Source organism: Monomorium pharaonis, chromosome 4, assembly GCF_013373865.1.
Source record: "Monomorium pharaonis isolate MP-MQ-018 chromosome 4, ASM1337386v2, whole genome shotgun sequence".
NCBI lineage: Eukaryota > Metazoa > Arthropoda > Insecta > Hymenoptera > Formicidae > Monomorium > Monomorium pharaonis.
In genome coordinates, this window is record NC_050470.1 from 19,123,015 (window position 1) to 19,141,770 (window position 18,756).

The 18,756-nt window shown below is 39.3% G+C and overlaps 1 protein-coding gene across 4 annotated transcripts in view; it reads left to right on the forward strand.

The window, feature by feature from the left end:
• The window catches only part of LOC105832564, a 99,409-nt gene that overhangs the window by 21,523 nt on the left and 59,130 nt on the right, over window positions 1-18,756 (forward strand). For 3 of the 4 annotated variants that reach the window (XM_036285277.1, XM_012673654.3, XM_028194795.2), the window contains one exon: window positions 6,502-8,163. In XM_036285277.1, coding sequence (XP_036141170.1) covers window positions 6,502-8,163 — 1,662 coding nt within the window. The remainder of the gene's footprint in view (window positions 1-6,501; window positions 8,164-18,756) is intronic. The other variant, XM_028194796.2, reaches the window with a different exon arrangement.

The following is an 18,756-nucleotide window of genomic DNA, read 5'->3' on the forward strand; positions in this document are numbered from 1 at the left end:
GCGCGCGCAAACCATTCTTTGCACAACATGGGTTTGTGACTTTCCACCCAAAACTTTGTGGTGTACAAGTTTGCGGTGTACAAGTTTGCGGTGTACAAGTTTGCGGTGTACAAGTTTACGTTGTACAAGTTTGCGGTGTACAAGTTTGCGATGTATAAGTTTGCGGTGTACAAGTTTGCGGTGTACAACTTTTACGGGTTTAAATGAACGGTGTACAATTTTACGGTATACAACTTTACGGTGTATAACTTAGCGGTGTACAACTTTGCGGTGTACAAATTTTACGTGTCCACTTGCACGGTGTATATTTTTATTGTGTTTAAATTGTAATTTGTCCAGAATTTTTTTTTCCTGTGTACAAAATTACTGTGTCTAAAATTCCTGTGTCGAAATAAACCGTGTCCATTTGAAACGTGTACATTATTTTGTGTCCATTTGCACTGTGTCCAATTGTACTGTGTCCAAGTGAAGGTCACTCCTCTCTACTCCGCCATCTTCCACTTTTGATCTCAAACTTTGGAGCCTGTAATCTCACCTCTACACATTACAGCGCCATTTTTATCCCTTATAAAAATTGTAGTAATATATATTAATAAATATTAATAAATATAATAAATACAATAAATGTACATGTGATCTTAATCGCCAGAAAAATAAAATGAGATTGAAATTATATCTTATTTTAAATTTATTAAAAAAACTTTTACTTTTAATCCATTAAGTCCCAAGCGGACAGTTTTCTGTGATTTTTTCAGTAATATTCTATACTATGAATCTAATTCTCAAAAAATTTTAAACTAACTTTTTCTTATGTAAAATTTCTTGAACTTTTAATATCTATTGTCAGAATTTTTAAAAAATGCGATCAGAACAATTTATGTTAATCTATTTACAAGAAGCTGATTTTTTTACTGAATTTATTTTAAATCACTATTTACACATAGAAAACGGATATCTTTATGAAATGAAAATTTTACGTCTGTGGACCATGAACTTTCAAATGTACGTGTAAGTACCTAGATAACAAAATGCCCGCTAAGTGAGCTCACGATACATGCACGTCGTACGGATAATTTGCACGGCGGGAACTCGTGGTGCTAGACAGATACGTCTTTAATTGATCCTCATATGACTCGCACGCGTGAGGCCACACGTGCAGGTTATATGAGTATCAATTGCTCTCACCTTGTACCCTATTTTTTAATATATATATGTATTAAAAGACATTGAGACACTGAAAGACATTAAAAAATATGACATGACATGATATTTTTTATTTATTTTTTTTATTTACACATATAAAATACGAAACATATCGTCGCGCGTGTTTTCGAGACGCCGAACGACGAAGACGACGGCGACGAGGAGCGAATGGCGAGGCACGGACAGCGTGAGTCCGCGTGAGCGGAAGCGTCCCGTCCTCGTGTGTTTGTTCCGGACCGGCCGGTCACGCGCGGACACGCGAGATTTTCAATTTACCAGACGACAAAGCTCGAGGATAAGCCAGGAATACGGGAACAAAAACTATTATTATTTATAAGCACTCGGGTACAGAGCACGCAGGGCACGCAAAATGTTATCGCGAGAACGTTAGCAACGTTACAGGTTGCTAGGCGTAGATGCGCGCTTGGATCGCGCTTGAGCGGCCGGACCACTAGACTAGCTGAGAAAATGTTTGATTGGAGCATGGAACATTTCATGCTCATGAATACATATTTGTTATAGATTAGTTCAATAGATGTGAGAAACATAAAATTTGTAGTTAACTAATATTTTTATAAATAAATGTAAATTTACAGTTTTTTTCTTGATTTTTACATATGCGAAATAACATGTGGAATAACTTATAAAAATATGTTTTTGCTCTGTTCTTTTGATAAAGCTAAATTATACCTCAGATTATAAAAATATTTATGAAATATTTATAAATATTTACAAAATATTGCTTATACAAATCTTTATCTTTTATTTACCATAAATATTATATAAAATATTTAGTTTATATTTTAATAATATGTTGAATAAAGATTTTTTTCTTTGTGTATATAAAATATGTGTAAAATATTTATATAATATTTTGAAAAAATAAATATTAATAAATATTAATATTTATCAATAATATTATGTGCTGTCTGGGATGATTCTAAAATATTGATAGTATTATTTATATAAAATATATTAATTTTAATAATGTTGTTTATTAACCAATCTTTAAATAATGATTAATAGTTATAGGTAGCAAAGTGTCGTCCACTAGACCTCAATAATTCGTCATTTGAGGTCAAATCGTCAATTATTACAAAGAATTATAGTTAACGTCAGTAATTATTCACTAATAAAACCTTATTAATATGTCGTAAAATGATCAATTAACTGACGTTATTAATTAGTCAAGAATATGAAGTCGGAAATACGTTGTAGGATGGATAAATGACTGACGTAATTAATAGGTCAAAAAATTACGTTACTATTACATCTTAATTTGGTAACATGACGTCCGCAATCTTAAATGACGAATTATTGATGTCCAGTGGACGACACCTTGCTACCTGGGTTTGTGTACTAACTTCTTTTACAAGTGAGTTAAAGAACCGAAATTAATTAAGTTCCACAACTTTCAGTTAACTTAACCGGTTTGTTATTCCATTGAAATTGACCAATCGCATTTGCCGTTAAGCACAATTGACAAGAATTAACGAATCATGGTTGGCACTTAACGGCTAGTTAAAGTTAAACGAAGACTGTTGAAACTATAAACTGCTTATAAAAGTGTTAAAAGCGCAAGTAATACGAACAAACCTAACATAGTCTCTTCTTTTTGGAATAATTTCTTCATTATTATTCTTAATTGTTTATTAATGTAACGTTATTAAAACGTCGTGTAATATTTTGGTATAAGTCTGGTATAAGATTGGTATAAAGTCTGACGTCTTAGGTACGTATTATAGTTATTTAAATAACGTCTTTTATTGGTCCGAAGTCTGACGTCACAGATACGTCGTGTTTAAGTCAGTTTACTAACATCTTAGATTGATCTAAAGTCTGACGTCTTAGGTACGTCGTATTATGGTTATTTAAATAACGTCTTTTACTGGTTCAAAGTCTGACGTCACAGATACGTCGTACAATTGATAAATTACTAACGTCACTAAATGGGCACCAATCCGACGTTGTTTAGATGTTACAGTTTTGTCGAAGTGTTTTTATGATCATATACATGACGTCGATGGTACGTCATAATAAGATCATTCTATTTTGGTTATTATTTCGTAAAAAAAGTCACGTCATTCATACGTCTTAAATTGGTAAAATGACGTCGTACCCAAAAAATGACGAATTATTGACGTCGTATTAACGTCACCTTGCTACCTGGGATGTTAAATATTGTGTGTGTTTACTATGCCATCATGAGTGCGTAATCACTGTACCATCACACGTGTAATCACACGTGTAATCACACGTGATGGTATAGTGCAACCTTCTATGCACGCACGTATGTCAAAATCACTTCGTGAAGCGAGCATGATGCGTTCGTGCATGCATGGTGTAATAATCACGCCGTGAAGGTATCATGACCCCGCACGAATTGTTATCTGGGTATATTTTAATTCAAGATGATTTCATATAGCAGGAAAATCTATGAAATCTTTGATTTCTCCGTATAAATATATTTCTTTTAATTGTTTTATTGTCCAAATTAGTTTTTAGAGGTTTTTTTTTAGGTCGCTGATTGCGATTCTGTTATCAGACATGTCAAATTTAATATGGCGGATCTAATATGGCTGTTGAAAATGTTTGAAGTTAATCAAACATACTGAAAATCACTATATAGAAATTTTTTGGGTCGCTTAATTACGAATCTGGAATCAAAATATTCAAACTCAAAATGGTGATTTGAAAAACCTCTAGAAACTATATGTATGATAATCCGATTGAAAGAAATATTTACATACGGAGAAATCGAAGATTTCATCGACTTTCTCTCTTTTAATCGCCATTGGATGTTACCATCTTGACTTGAAATATACTTCACGTACATTGGAACTTCGTGATCCATAGTAATATTTTCACTTTTCAGAGTTTTTACCATCCGTTTTCTATGTGTAAATATTGATTGAAAAAAAAAATTTAATGAAAAAATTTGTCTTGCAAATAAATTAACATAAATTGTCTAGATCGCATTTTTGAGGAATTTTGCCGACGGATATTGATAATTCAGAAAATTTTACATAAAAAAAGTAGTTTGAAATTGTTTAAGGATTAGATTTATAATATAAAATACTACTGGAAGAAGTCACAGAAAACTGTCATTTTGGACTTAATTGATTAACCCTCTGCCTACACATGGGGCTACGGTAACCCCAGTCGATTTTGAAATGTTCGCTACTTAAAAGTATTTAGAGTAAGAGGACGCTGGAACCGGGGGAGGGGGAAGAGTTCTGAATTGTGCTCTACTTATTCCTCTTTAGGCGTTGTGAATGTTCTGAAAACAACAGAAGTAGGAGCATCGAAAGTGTGTGTTGGGGTTACAGTTACCCCGTGTGTAGGGAACGTAACAAAAAAAAAAAATGGAAAAGTTCTAAATTTGAAGGGTAAGTAAAGTTATTTTTTTGTTCATTACGTATCATTTACGCAGTACTTATATATATTACCAATTTTGCGATCACTTTGCGAAAATATGCTGCAATTGTAGCATTACAAATAAAAAATTTTTTCTAGAACAAAAAAAATTATTTGTAAATATTTTTTGTATTAATAATTATGTTTTTGTGTATTAATAATTATATTTTTTAAATAAATATTACTATTTTCTTTTATTATTGTGTTAAAACTGCATTCATTTTTTACTAAATTCACATTACAAAATAAATATATTTTTTGAACAGAATCAAAAAACTGACAATAGATTCTTAAAGTACAACGCTTCCCTTTTCCATTGATTACCATTTTAATTACTTTATCTATTTTTTTCTAATAAATACGGGCGTTTGAAAAAAAGGCAAATTTTTACAAAAATTTTTTATTCTTTTCTCATTTTTTTTCAAAAAATCTCTTTTCTTTTAATATCTTCGACTTTTCAGTCAAGACCATCATAATTCTGAGATTTTTTCTTTCCATTAAAAAAAAAGAAGTTAAAATTGATTAAATACATTTGGAGATATAAGTCAACGAAATTTTGGGTTACCCCTGTAAGTTAGCGTAACCCCTGTGTGTAGGAATCGGGAGAATAATAAGATGTGTAGGCAGAGGGTTAACTGAAGCAGAGAATATTTGCTAATATGAATTAATAAATTATTTAACTACAAACAATTTTCAATATGCAAAATTAACCAAAATTATTCGATTATGATCTATTAAATTTTGATTTTAGAACATTGTGTTATGAGTGACACACTCATAACGATAAAAAAGGTATCAGTAGCACGATGACGTAAGTCGGTCAGCTGCAGCAGTTAGCGAGGTTTCGCGCAATCCGCTCGACAATTAGCGCAATGCTCCTTAGACAGCATTTGCTGTCTAAGCAAGAATTTGGAATACTGACCGATTTACGCCCTCATGCAATTTTCTTCTTCTTTTGATCCAACTACTGAATTATCGGATATATAAACCGGCGAAAGAAAGTGAGGGACGGGTCAATCCGTAGTAGACAAACTAAGATAACACACGACACTCTGCTTTGCGGGGTCGTGTATCGCCGATATAAATTATTGTAAATACATAAAACCACGACACTCTGCTTTGCCGGGTCGTGGACAGCGAATTCATAGACGCGACACTCTGCCTTGCGGGGTCGCGATCTATTTACTGTAAACAAATAATACAATAAAAGTACTCAAGACGAATAACGGTGTAAGTGACCAAATACCTTCCTCGCGAGATCTCTGGCAGCGATCTCCAATCGTACTCACAACGAGGGATATAACAATTGATTGTGTAAAGAACAACAATTTATTAGAATCACCAACATCTTGAACAAGATGGCAAGAATTATTATTAAGCTGTTTGATTAAATAACTCATTTTAATTTATGAATTATAATATTAAAAAGTATAACAATGTTAAAAAGCGTAATATCCCTAGAGCTATAAATTTATTATGTTCTTACTTAATTAACATAAAAAAATTTTAAAATTAAATTTAAAAGAGAGCATTTAAACGATGATTTTTTTTTCAGAAAAGATTTATGATGAAAGAATTATGTATAAAAATACACTTTACAAAGTTAGATAAAAATTGAAAGTAAAAGCGTTGTACTGCATATTTACCAAATTCAATAAAGGGATTGGACGATGTCTCAAGACGTTTTAAAACCAATAATTAATGTTTGTAACAATACAAGCGATATTTTTTATAACAGTAATTTGGATAAATTTTTTTATAACGGTGATTTGCATAAAATAATTTTTCTGCGTGAAAATAATTTTAATTATAAATTAGTATGCTATTTTTTAATTATTTATATTTTATACTATATTTTGTTTTTCTTTATTCTTTTTCTAGGAAACTCGTCAATGTTCGAAGAATCTGAATAGGAAATATCAGCAGGACGCATTAAATTTGAATGTAAACATGGAAGGTGATAATGTTACGAATCACTATAGCGAAATAGATAAGATAAGTCCGTGTGGATCGAGCTTGTCCACCTGGCCGGAAGATCTACGAAATACCTATGACTCACAGACATATGTTAATGTTTCTGACAGTAGATCGACTTCATTATTCGCCATTAGAACTCCGCCTTCTCCTCCTTTTCTTGCTCCAAACGTAAGCCTGCCAAAGCTTAAGACTAATTGTGAGCTTGTACAGAATGTGAGCGATCTATCATTGAATGCCGACGATCATCAAGAGGTTGTTATTGTTAAAAAGCTGGATTCGGCTTTCTTGGCTGAGTTCGAGAAACATTTAGGCGAGAAGGAGGTAACCAAGAATACAAATGCTAGCAATAGTAAACATCAGCAGCCGATTTCTCCGAATCATCTCTTGTCATTAGAGAAGCTGCGACAGAATTCCATGTCTATTCAACAACTTTCAACGACAGAGGACGTTGCTCGGTCTCTGTCGATTATTCCAATCTTGAAGCCTCCACCACAAGTGAAACCGAAATCGCCAGTGGCAACAGTGGATTATCGAGCAAACACCTCATTGATATCACCTGTCAAAGTGCAGAGCTCTTGGCAAACAAAAAGTACAAATGTTCAAAAGCCGCGACCTCAGAATGATCAAAGTGTGTCGGAATCAACTACTGAGGCTATAGTGAGCCAAATCTGGCAGCAAACGCAAATTCTATCTCAGCGTCCGAACGTTTGTCTGGCCAATTCAATTTCTAATCAGATATTAATGCCCATTTCGGTGACTCAAACAAGTGTCAATGAGTTTCAAGAGATTGCCAGTAACAAAACTTCCGATAGTGATACAAATGATCAGAACCAGTACAGTTCCTGCAATGTTACCAAAGCGACCACTCTTTTACAGACACAACTTTGCTTGTCGAATCAGAATTATCCTCGGAACACGTTGCAAGTCAATCATGATATTAAACCATTCGAAGAAACTTCTGACAATATTATCAGTAATACGGCTGAGTCTCAATATGGACCTTGCAATGTCGCCAAGACCACATTTAATCAAACGGAAGTCTGCTCGTCGAACAGCCGGCGTTGTCTTCAGAATTCATTGAGCATTGATCAAGATATTTTCAATTTGCGGCAAGTTGCCATTAATAACGTTTCCTCTAATGCTAGGAATTATTCTCAATTTGATGCGGCTAGTATTCCTAACACGAGTCAAGCCCAGGTTTGCTCGTTAATTGATAGAAGCCAAAATTATTTTTACAGTACCGGTAATTTACTTCAAGCGACCAATTATGTCTCCGATAAAAGCGTAAGCGGATTCTCCCAGCATGAGCATTGCAATATCTCTAAGGCTGTTTCTGAAGAGCAGATTTATTCGTCGTCAAGTCAGAGTTACACGCCGACTGAGACACCGGGTTTTTGTCCGACCAGTTTTGCATCGTCTCAAAATTGTCTTCAAAGTGCGCCAATGTTGTTCAGCACAAGTAATATTTATGGAATCAATCATATACAGAATGATTTGGAGCAATCACAATATTTGAAGCCTACTTCACTTCTTTCTGAACAAGTATACGCCGAATTAAAGCAAACGGTATGTAACGTTTTAAATACTGTAAGCAATATACAATTTTATTAATATAATGCATTATGCATTTAAGAAGATTCTACAACTTAAAAAGTGAAGAGAAGTTATATCTTTTTATTGTTATATATTTAAGGATAGATATTATAGTACCTTGTCCATATCCATATCATTAAAAGACGGTGGAAAAATTAGTTAAAAGTGTTCAACAAAACATTTTGCTTTGAAACTTTTATTAAATATTCTGCTAGATCTAAGGATCACAACGGTTAAAGAATTTTTTGAGACTGATCAGAAGGTAGTAGTAAATATGTTGTATTGACGTCGTGATTCCGTGTAGAAGTCACAAGTGTATGGTCGGTTTTTGATGGCTTGGCATTTGGTGACTTTAATCCTCAGGGTACGAAATGGGTTAGCGTAACCCAGAGCAATTTTGAAATGCGTGCCGTTTTTAAACGGAGAGGTTGTGGAGCCGAATGCGGGAGGGGGGACTTTAAGATTCCAAGCGAGAGAGTACCGTTAGCGCACGGTGCGATAGCGTACATTCCGATAGCACACATAAAGATTTAGTAAATTTTCGATAGCGCACATCCCGATAGTACAAGTTTCGATATTGCACAGTAAAGAAGGGTATATTAGCTCAATAGCGAATAAAGTAAAAAGCGCATTATCCCGATAGCGCACATTCCAGTAACATGAGTCCCAGATGCGCACAGATCAAAATGGACACAGCAGGCTGAATAAAACGGACACAGTAACAAACGGACAATCGGTCAAACAAACAATGTCAATTGGACAGAAATAAATTCGTGCAAAATTGTCAATGAAATTTTATAGGCATGTAGTGTTTATTAAATGTAGTTTAATGTAAATAAGGAGGAGAGGGGAGTGTGGATGGACCTCTACGCTACGCGTAGAAAATCGTAAACTTATGTGGTACAGTACAAAGCGTGGACATTTCTTTTCTGTGGCCACACACACACACACATACACACACGCGCACACGTACACGCACACGCGGGGGCTTCGTCCCCCCTTCTCACCCCGTCGGTAGGGATGCTCTGGAAAATCGCAAACTCATGTGATAAGTCCGTTTGTTACTGTGTCCGTTTTGCACTGTGTTCGTTTCACTCAGCCTGTTGTGTCCATTTTGATCTGTACGCATCTGGGACTCACTCACGTTATTAGGATATGTGCTATCGGGATGTGCGTTATCGGAATGTGCAGTGTCATGATGTGCGCTATCGGGATGTATGCTATCGGGATAATGCGGTTTTTACTTTGTGCGTTATTGGGATAATATGTCTCTTTCATTGTGCGATATTGAGATGTGCGCTATCGGGATGTGCGCTATCGGGATAATGCGCTTTTTACTTTGTGTGCTATTGGGCTAATATACCTTTTTTTACTGTGCGATATCGGGACGTATACTATCGGGATACTATGTGCGCTTTCGCACTGTGCGCTAACAGGACCCTCTTTTTCAAGCATTAGTCTACAGCTTGGTGGAGCTACTGTGTTCTTAGGAACTGCTTAGGGCAAACATCACAATTCCTCTCCTGGGTATTTTTTACTCATTTTGTAGGGAATATCACAAAACTGCTGGATTAGATAAAATCAAACTTTGCATAAAAGTGATTTGAACTGTTTTTTCGTAAAGTTTAATGTAAAATATTATCATTTAGTACAAATTAAATGAACATAAAGTGTTATTTATTACTTTAATTTATTAATGTTTCATGGCGAAACAAGTCGCAGTAATTACTTACATTAGCAATTCCTCACCGATTTTGAGGACCTTCAAATATGTTGTTAAGGTCATCATTCTGAACAACTTTTTCTTATACATGTTACCGCGCTTGGCCTTTGTTTTTGTGTTATATACAAAAAATTATTAACAAAAAAATTTAATAAATGCGATACTTACAGGTAGCTTCGATAACCTTGACCATAACATGTCAAGGTCACTCTCCTGAATGACCTTGAAAAGATTTTAGCCATCGCTCGTGATTTATTTGAAAGTTTACAACAAAAAAAGTTACACCAAAAAGTTACGCCATTTCTGCCTGTACGATAATACGTGCATGTATTTATGAGGATCTTATTTTGTTTGAATAGTTAAAAAATGATGTGGTACAGCAGAGAACGCGTGGGCGGGGGAGGGACTCCGCCCTTCCCCTGCACCCATAATTTTTCTTAACCCTTTTTTTTGTTTTACGAGATGGGAATGCATTTACGCATACCCTTGCCGCCGATGACTCTCGGACGAGGGTTATGTGGGACTCACGGGTTTGTAAGCGGGGAGGCTAAGCTCTTTCCGCTTACGTGCAATACCTATACTACCCACTAAACCCACCTCGGGTGGCCTAGTCTGCGTGCTGTGGGGGGGATCCCCCGGGAACCGCTGTCTAGCATAACTGCCGGGGGATTCCCCCCACGCCGGCGCGCCACCAGGCAACGCGGACATCGCTCCGGGGGAGCGGGGTAAGCATTTCCCAGATAGGAGAGCCCCGCCTACCGGTCGGTCCGTGTTACATGGACCAAACTTGCTCCAAATTTATACGGGGCAAGGGGGGAGAGACTGGATTCTTGTCTCCTCCCGGCCACCACTACTCTGTCCCCTTTTCTCCGCTACGTGCGGAGGAGAGGGACGGGGGACCAATGTTAGGATGATCCCCCGAGATATAGCTCCCGTCGAGGAGGGTGAGGGGCAGGAGCGAAAGCGCTTCGAGCAGCCCCTGCCCCCCTGGCGGCCCGCGCTGCGAGCAGCAGAGGGGGGGCCCCGTGTCCAAACTTGAAGGCCGGGCCCCCAGCGGGCGGATGTTTTTGTGACCCGGAGGGAGGGTCGCTTTACACGGGCGTCCCTCCGGATCAGCCTCCTCGCTCACTTGTCTGAGTGACCCGGGCGCGCCATCGGCGCGCTTATTTCTCCACCTCTTCTATCCGGAGGGCGTCCCCCGCCGCCCGCCGACGGCCCCGGCGGGGGCATCAAAGCCCGGTCGCGGTCCTCCCCCCGGATCTGGCGATCAACCGCGACGCCGGTGGGTGCTCCCCCCGCGCCGGCTGTCTTGATGTCGGGAGGGGGGGACCCGCGAGGGCCCCTTTCTCCTTTTCTGACTCTCTTGGCCTCCTCCTTCCGCGACATTACAGTCTCGCAGAAGGAGAAGGCCGCTTCCCACATCGCTTGTACCAGCGTGCCGAGGGACAAGTCCTCCCCGGGCAATAGCTTTGCCCGTAGGACACCGCTCCCGTTCCCACGCCGGGCATATTGCCAGCGTGTAGAGCGCGGTGTCCCCCTCCTCTTCCGTGTCCATCACACAGTGATGGCAGCGAGTCGTGCTTTCCGCATTTATGAAACGTAAAGTAAACGACGTCCACACTTGTACAGTACCACATAGGTTTGTGACTTTCCACGCTATTCGTTTTTAATGTTTTTGCATTAACCAAATAGCAACTTTAAAATGTTTGGGTTAGGTTAGGAAAAATTACGGGGAGGGGGCGGAGCCCTTTCCTCGCTCACCCGTTTTCTACATAACCCTTTGCGAATTTTCATGTTTTAAAATTTAAGAATAATAATATCACAGGCACACACAAAAAAAGTGGTTGGTCCGGCGCACTAGACTAGTCAATCCTTATGTATTTCGACCCACTGAATCCGAATCCAAGGTCAGAATTTTTGAATTGGCTTATTTTTTCCTAACCTCAAAAAAATTTTTTTTTATAATGTTGGTCCGGCGGACCAGAATAGTCTATTTTTGTGTATTTTGACCTGCTGAATCCAAATTTAATGTCAGAATTGCTGCATTAGCTTATTTTTTCCTAACTTCAAAAAAAATTTTTTTTAAATTTTGGTCCGGCAAAATAGTCTAGTCTATTTTTATGTATTTTGACCCGCTGAATCCGAATTCAAGGTCAGAATTGCTGAATTGGCTCATTTTTTCCTAAAGTTAAAAAACACCTTGTAAAAGCAGTTTGGATCACAAATGTATAATCCGGAACGTGCAGGCTTGCGTAACCACATTATCTGGGGAAGATTTTCTAGGAAATCACAAAAGTCAAGATTACAGAGAAAAGGTAACGGAAATGATGGAGAACTATAGAAAACTAGATTGCTTAATGAATCCTAAGTTGCAGTTCTTAGATTCTCATATCGACTACTTCCCAGATGATCTAGGTGATTATAGTGAAGAACAGGGAGAAAGATTTTATCAGGACATCAAGGAGATGGAGTATCGATATCAAGGCAAGTGGGATGTGAATATGATGGTTGATTTCTGCTGGACGCTCAAACGTGATGTCTCTGTGAATGGAAAGAAACGTAAGAGAAAGCCATTGTACAGAACCTTCGAGAATAAAAGAGATATAATAGAAAAAGGGAGTGAATTTTCTACGCTATTCACAGAAGTTCAAACTTGTCATACGTATTGAATTTTTCCCGGGTAATGTGGTTACGCAAACCTGCACGTTCCGGATTATACATTTGCGATTCAAACTACTTTTACAAAGTGTTTTTTGAGGTTAGGGAAAAATGAGCCAATTCAGCAATTCTGACCTTAAATTTGGATTCAGCGGGTTAAAATACATAAGAATAGACTAGTCTGGTCTACCGAACCAACATTAAAAAAAAATTTTTTTTGAGGTTAGGAAATGCGAGCTAACTGCAATTCTGATCTTGGATTCGGATTCAGCGGGTCGAAATACATAAGGATTGACTAGTCTAGTCTGCCGGACCAACTACTTTTTTTTGTGTGCCTGTGTATTTATTAAAGTTTTTCGTCAATGTTAACTCTTAATATCTCCCTTTGCGGGGCAGAGCGACGTTTTTTTCTGTCAGATTCGTTTGCTTTGTGCGGTGAGGAATGAGCTCTCCTTCAGTATTATCAAAACATTCTAGTGCAAATTAAAAAAGTATCATATTTATTAAACTTCTGTGTTAATTTTTTGTGTATAACTCAAAAACTAAGGCCGAGCGGCGGTAACATGTATAGGGAAAAGTTGTTCAGAATGATGATCTTGACAACATATTTGAAGGTCATCAAAATCGGTGAGGAATCGCTAATATAAATAATTACCCAAGTCGCGATATCTAAAAAATGTTAACGCAGTCCCTAGCAATAATTTTTGCATTAAAAAATTAGTTTCAAGAAAATTTTGGAACTGCGTTAACATTTTTTCGTTATTGTAACTTGTTTTGTCATGGGACTTAATGGGTTAATAATAGCGTAGGGTCTTCACGGAAAATTAAAAATTGAAAATAAAAAGAAACTTGATAATAATAAATTATTAAAATATTTTTAATTATTTATTTATATAAAAAATGTAATTTCACGTTACGCATTATTTTGGTGACATCGGAAAATATTACATATTTATATCGACAAATAAATATAGTTTTGGAACAGAATAAAAAATCTCACCATATATTCTTAAAGTTTATCTTTTCATTTTTTCATTGACCACCATTTTAATTATCTTATCTTTTTTTTCTAATAAATACGGACGTTTGAAAGAATGACAAATTTTTTATACCAAAATTTTTTTTTTCAAAAAAAATTTTTTTTTTAATATTTTCAATTTTTTAATTAACACCGTTATAATTCTGAGTCTTTTTTCTTTTGGTTGAAAAAATGCATTAAAATTGATTGAATTTATTCGGAGATGAGCCGAAAGACAAAGGGTTACGTTAACCTAGTTTTGTATGAATCGTAACTTTTATAGTTTATACCCCGAGAGTTAAGGGCTTCGCAATGGACTCTTTTAACTTTTTGAAACATGTCAGCTTTTGGAATCCGGAGTTTAGTTGTTATTTAGTGAAATCTAAAGAGATTGCAAATCTAAAGAAAGCGACACTGCCCAAATGTCCGCCATTTTGGTACTTTTGGTGATTATTCTCAAAAATTTTTATTATTATTGTGATACTTGAGCCTTGACCTAACAGAGTATTTGATGAAAGTTTAAGGCGAAGTTTTTTGTTGAACATTTTTCGTTAATTTATCTACTATCCTTTTAAGGTTATTAGATAATTTTTATATTATATTATAGTTTTTTTAACATGACTATTATATTTAATTGCTATGTACCTAATTTTTTTTATTTTAACAATTTTAACATACATAGTGTAATTAATGTAATTAATATAAAAGTATAATTCTAGTATGAATCATAAACAATTATGTATTTTGTAACTATATAACGACCGTATTTTCTACACGGGCTAGCTTGTCGGGAATCCAGGGTAGGAAGGGTCAGAGACAGCAGACACGTTTTCGAACGGTTAACAAATTACTGTATTTAACACAAGTGTATGTATAATATATACATGTTATTTACAATGATACGCGTGATTCTTCGGATCAGCTGTTTCGTCGGGCGACGCGACGCGTTTGATGGTGTCTGGGGGACCCGCGGCGCGGCGGCGGTGGTGTCTTGCGGCGAGGCGCTCGAAGTGGCAGGGCGGGTGCGGAGAGCGGCGATTCTCCGAATTCCAGTCTATTTTCGTGGAAAGAATGGTTAATTCCGAAACGGCGGCGAATCCCGAGAACGCTCGGGAGAGACAGAGAACTCTTGTTCTCTGATATTTAAGCCGTATCGTGAGGAGTGGAGTGAGCAGCGGCCACGAACCCTCTGCGAAGGCAGACCCACCCTCTGCGAAGGCAGACCCATCCTCTGCAAAGGCAGACCCACCCTCGGCTTGCTGGCTCAGAAAAAGGAGTTAGAGTCGAGTGGCGCCGAGAACTCTTGGCTAAGGCGGAGAATGCTCTACCTTGTTGCTCGCTCGTAGGATTTTCTCGGCGCACTAGAATAGCGAGATACTAATCGGTTGAGAAGTGATGTCTCATCTCGTCGGGGTGGTCTTATATACCGCTCTCTACGGCGGATCGCGGACCTTCGGGGTTCTTCGGTCCCCTCCGATCAGCGTCCCAGCGATCGGCATACTGGCAGGGAAAGCGCGTGTACTGTTGAGACGATCGTCGTTCCAACGGAACGAGGGTGTTTAGGACGGGCCGATGCTCGTGTAGCAGCGGTTGGTTGGCCGGACCGAGCGCGATCGTTGTTCGCCGGCATGAGGGGTTCGTTATAAATATGTAAAAGGAGGGCCTGTAAAAATGGCGATTTTTACCCATTAACCGGCGTGTAAAATTCATGTAGAGTAACATTACTAGTGCTCTGCAGAATACAAAAATTTTTTTTTGAAATTTAAAAACTGATAGGAACTTGACATGATTTAATAACAAAGTATGATAAATAAAGATGTTGTTACACTGTAACATATTTTCGATTATCTTATGTGATATCCTCAGAAGTGATTCAATTGTTTTTGCGGAGTTATTTCTCGACTCCCATTCCAGTATGTTATAAATATTTACGACAAACTGTCATTCAGAATGGCTTATTTAATATGATGGCATATACAGTGTATTCGAAAAGTCCCGGACCACCCGTTTTTCTCGGAAAATGTAAGTTTTTTGAAAAAATGTTTTAGATAATAGTTGTAAGGTTTAAATATGTCTTTTTATTGAGAATATACTTATAAATACACTTATTCTTAATATAGTCATGTTTACTTTGCATGAATATCCCTAAAAGTTGATTTAGGAACACTAAGGTACCTGTAATTTTCATATCTGTATTTTTAAACACTTAAATAAGATGTTAAAAATCAAGCTTTTGAAGCTTAGTATCTCGAAAACTATTGATTTTTGAATCTTGTGTCTATTGAAGCTTTTGATTACACAATGAATCAAAGGTCACAATGAATCAAGTAATCCAGTTTAGCTATATTTTTTGTGGCAACAAAAAATTAGTATAACATCTTGTCAGCTTTGACTACAGCTATTTGGCACTGTTCGCGATTAACTCACGAATGAGTTTGCTGAGTAACCCTACAGATGGAAACAGGGTGAGAGGATATCGTGGAATAGGTGGAAATAAATAATGCAAGTAGATGTGTTGTTGTGAGTGTGATGCACTTGCACAAGAAATGTTGCAAGCGATATAAGGTGTCAAATGACACCCCGCGCGCGGACATCGCCCGGCCTACATACCGGGCGTCGCACCGGACAATGTAGTCGGTTGCTTAAGAGGCAACACCCAAAATCTCCTGATTTTGGGGTGGAATCCGCATAGCCAGCAATTGCTGGCTAAGCAAGAACATTGACCAAAGGCCAGTGACCAGGAAATACCCTCCCCGGTTATACACCAAAAATCGGTGTATATAACACCGAGGTACAGACAACGAGCGGGCTTGCTACACATTATACAGCGACGACGGTATGTCGCACGGTACTTAATCACAGGCTCAATCGAATAGCGTACAGCGACGAACGTATGTCGCACGACACGATACTTTGTCATGGGTATTTCAATACAATTCAGTGTAACCTAGTAGATTCAGTGTAAAAGAATATATACTGTGTTTAAAACTTTTACTGGCTTATCTCTCACGGAACTTGACCCGAGGAGTACCGACAGACGATCCCAACTACCGTGTCCCTCATTTTACTAAGGGACACAACAGTGTTACGTGGGCTCAGCGTAATATTCGAATCTTACTATATTTTATCACAGATACTGTTTGATAAACGCTACACACATGAGTCTTTCAACGAGCACTATAATGAGTCTGTACGAGTTAAGAGTCTTGATCACTCGCACGGGTGGATTATATTAATCTTTACCGATTTATGATGCTGATGCCTATGAGCCGTTAGCATGTGGCGCTGGCTTGTGCGTAGCGTGCTGAGCGTGAGCCGTGTTGTGCTGATGTACTAGAGCTGTCGTAATCGTCTCGTATCGAGAGCGTGAGCGTAATTGTTGAATACCACAAATGAAACGTATTGGAAGATCCCACGATGAACTAAAAAAACACTTGCAATGTAAAATTACTACATACTGTCACGACTTTTTGCCGTGAGCAAAAAGATAGCGTCAATGGAGATTGCCCGACATGACGGTAAAATACCGCCATCCGGACCGACAGCCCGCGTGCTTAACTTCTCGCGCGCGAATCTCGGCGGCACACAAACGACCGGATTGGGCGCCAGACATGCTCGACGGCACGTCAATTCGCGAGATTCACTAAAACAGCCTTAATCCGCGCGCGAAAAGATGGTTAGTTCTCCTAACAGCAGAGGAGCAGGATCTTGGAAAGGGACACACACCACGCAAGAGCGCGGAGCGCGACCGGGAAACGAACGTTAACACAGCGGAGAATATTAACAAAAAGACAGTTTATTTAAAAAAAGAAAATGAAGATAAAAACAGAAAATAACAGTTTATAAACCACGACGAGAGAGATAATAGCATGCGCCAACCGATACGGGCGCATGTGCACGCCGACTCACCGGCCTCGTTAATCCGTTAGCGCACGGGCACGATTCTCCTTTTGCGCGATACACTGTTTTGGACGGGCGAGATGTGCCGACAATCCCGGCAACCATAGATCGCGACCACGATATCCGGTCCGCGACGGTTTTCCTCTCCGATTTCCTCGAAATCGATTTCGGACACGAAATTACTCGCGCGTCGCGACGCTCACGAACGATATCCGCGGGGACTATATTTCCCACGCGGCGCTTTACGGCTCGCACGGGCGAGGGCTTTGCAGCGCACGCGGTCGCTATTTCCCGGGGGAACCACGAACGAAATCCGCTCTCCTCTCAGGCCACGACACATGACGCGATACCGCCTCTCTCGCTTGAGTCCGACAATTTACCGAAAAACGCGAGGCCGCCCCGCGTGGCTTCACAACGCGATCGCGAAACAACAGGCCACCTCACCGATAACTGCCCTGGCGATGATCCTCTCCTCCGTCACCGAGGGCCTTCTCGGGCATCAAATCCGCTCTTTTCCTCTCCGCACTCCCAGCGGGCTCGATTGCCGAAAACCGATAATGCCGGGTAAGCGCAAGGACGCCACGCAAGGGTGCTACGCTTCACAGTACGCACGCAAAAGCACGGGGAATCGCGGTCGATCCGCGATCGATGCCGCGAACCCCCACTAAGGGTTGCGCGCTAGTTCTCGCGCATCCCGTTGCCCCAATCACTGCAGGGCGAGCAGTCCTGCGCCCGCAGGACCTACGGGTCCCCCGCGAAGATAAAATTTTCCGTTGGCAACCTCCAGTATCTCTCGGCGACTTCTGCCGCCTTCCTCCTCTTGCGGGAGGGTCCCGCACCTTACGGTGACAGTTTCGCGTCCTCGACCTCCACGCCGCCTCCAGGGGGCTCGCCGTTCCGTTATTAGCCGGGGCGCCGATTTCCCGGCCCCAGCTTTTCCGGTGCTCGGTGCGCTCGCTCACGCCCCGCCACTCGCTTCGCCTCCTCGCTGTCGACCGTTGCTAGCCGGGCTCGCGGAATCCTCTGGGCGCGCCCCTTCTTTTGCACTTGCCTGTCTCCCTCTCGAACTTCTGGCTGTTGATGCAGTGAGATACTCGCCGAGTTATCGAGAAGAATATACAATATTTAGCCTATTTATTCTACATTTGTTGCGATTCCCCCGGGAGATTTTCCGATTCGCTCTAGCTTCTTCATCCGGCGCGCCTGTGACGGGGGAGGGACGCTGCGCGTCGTGACAGCGAAACTGCCACGTCACAATACATATACG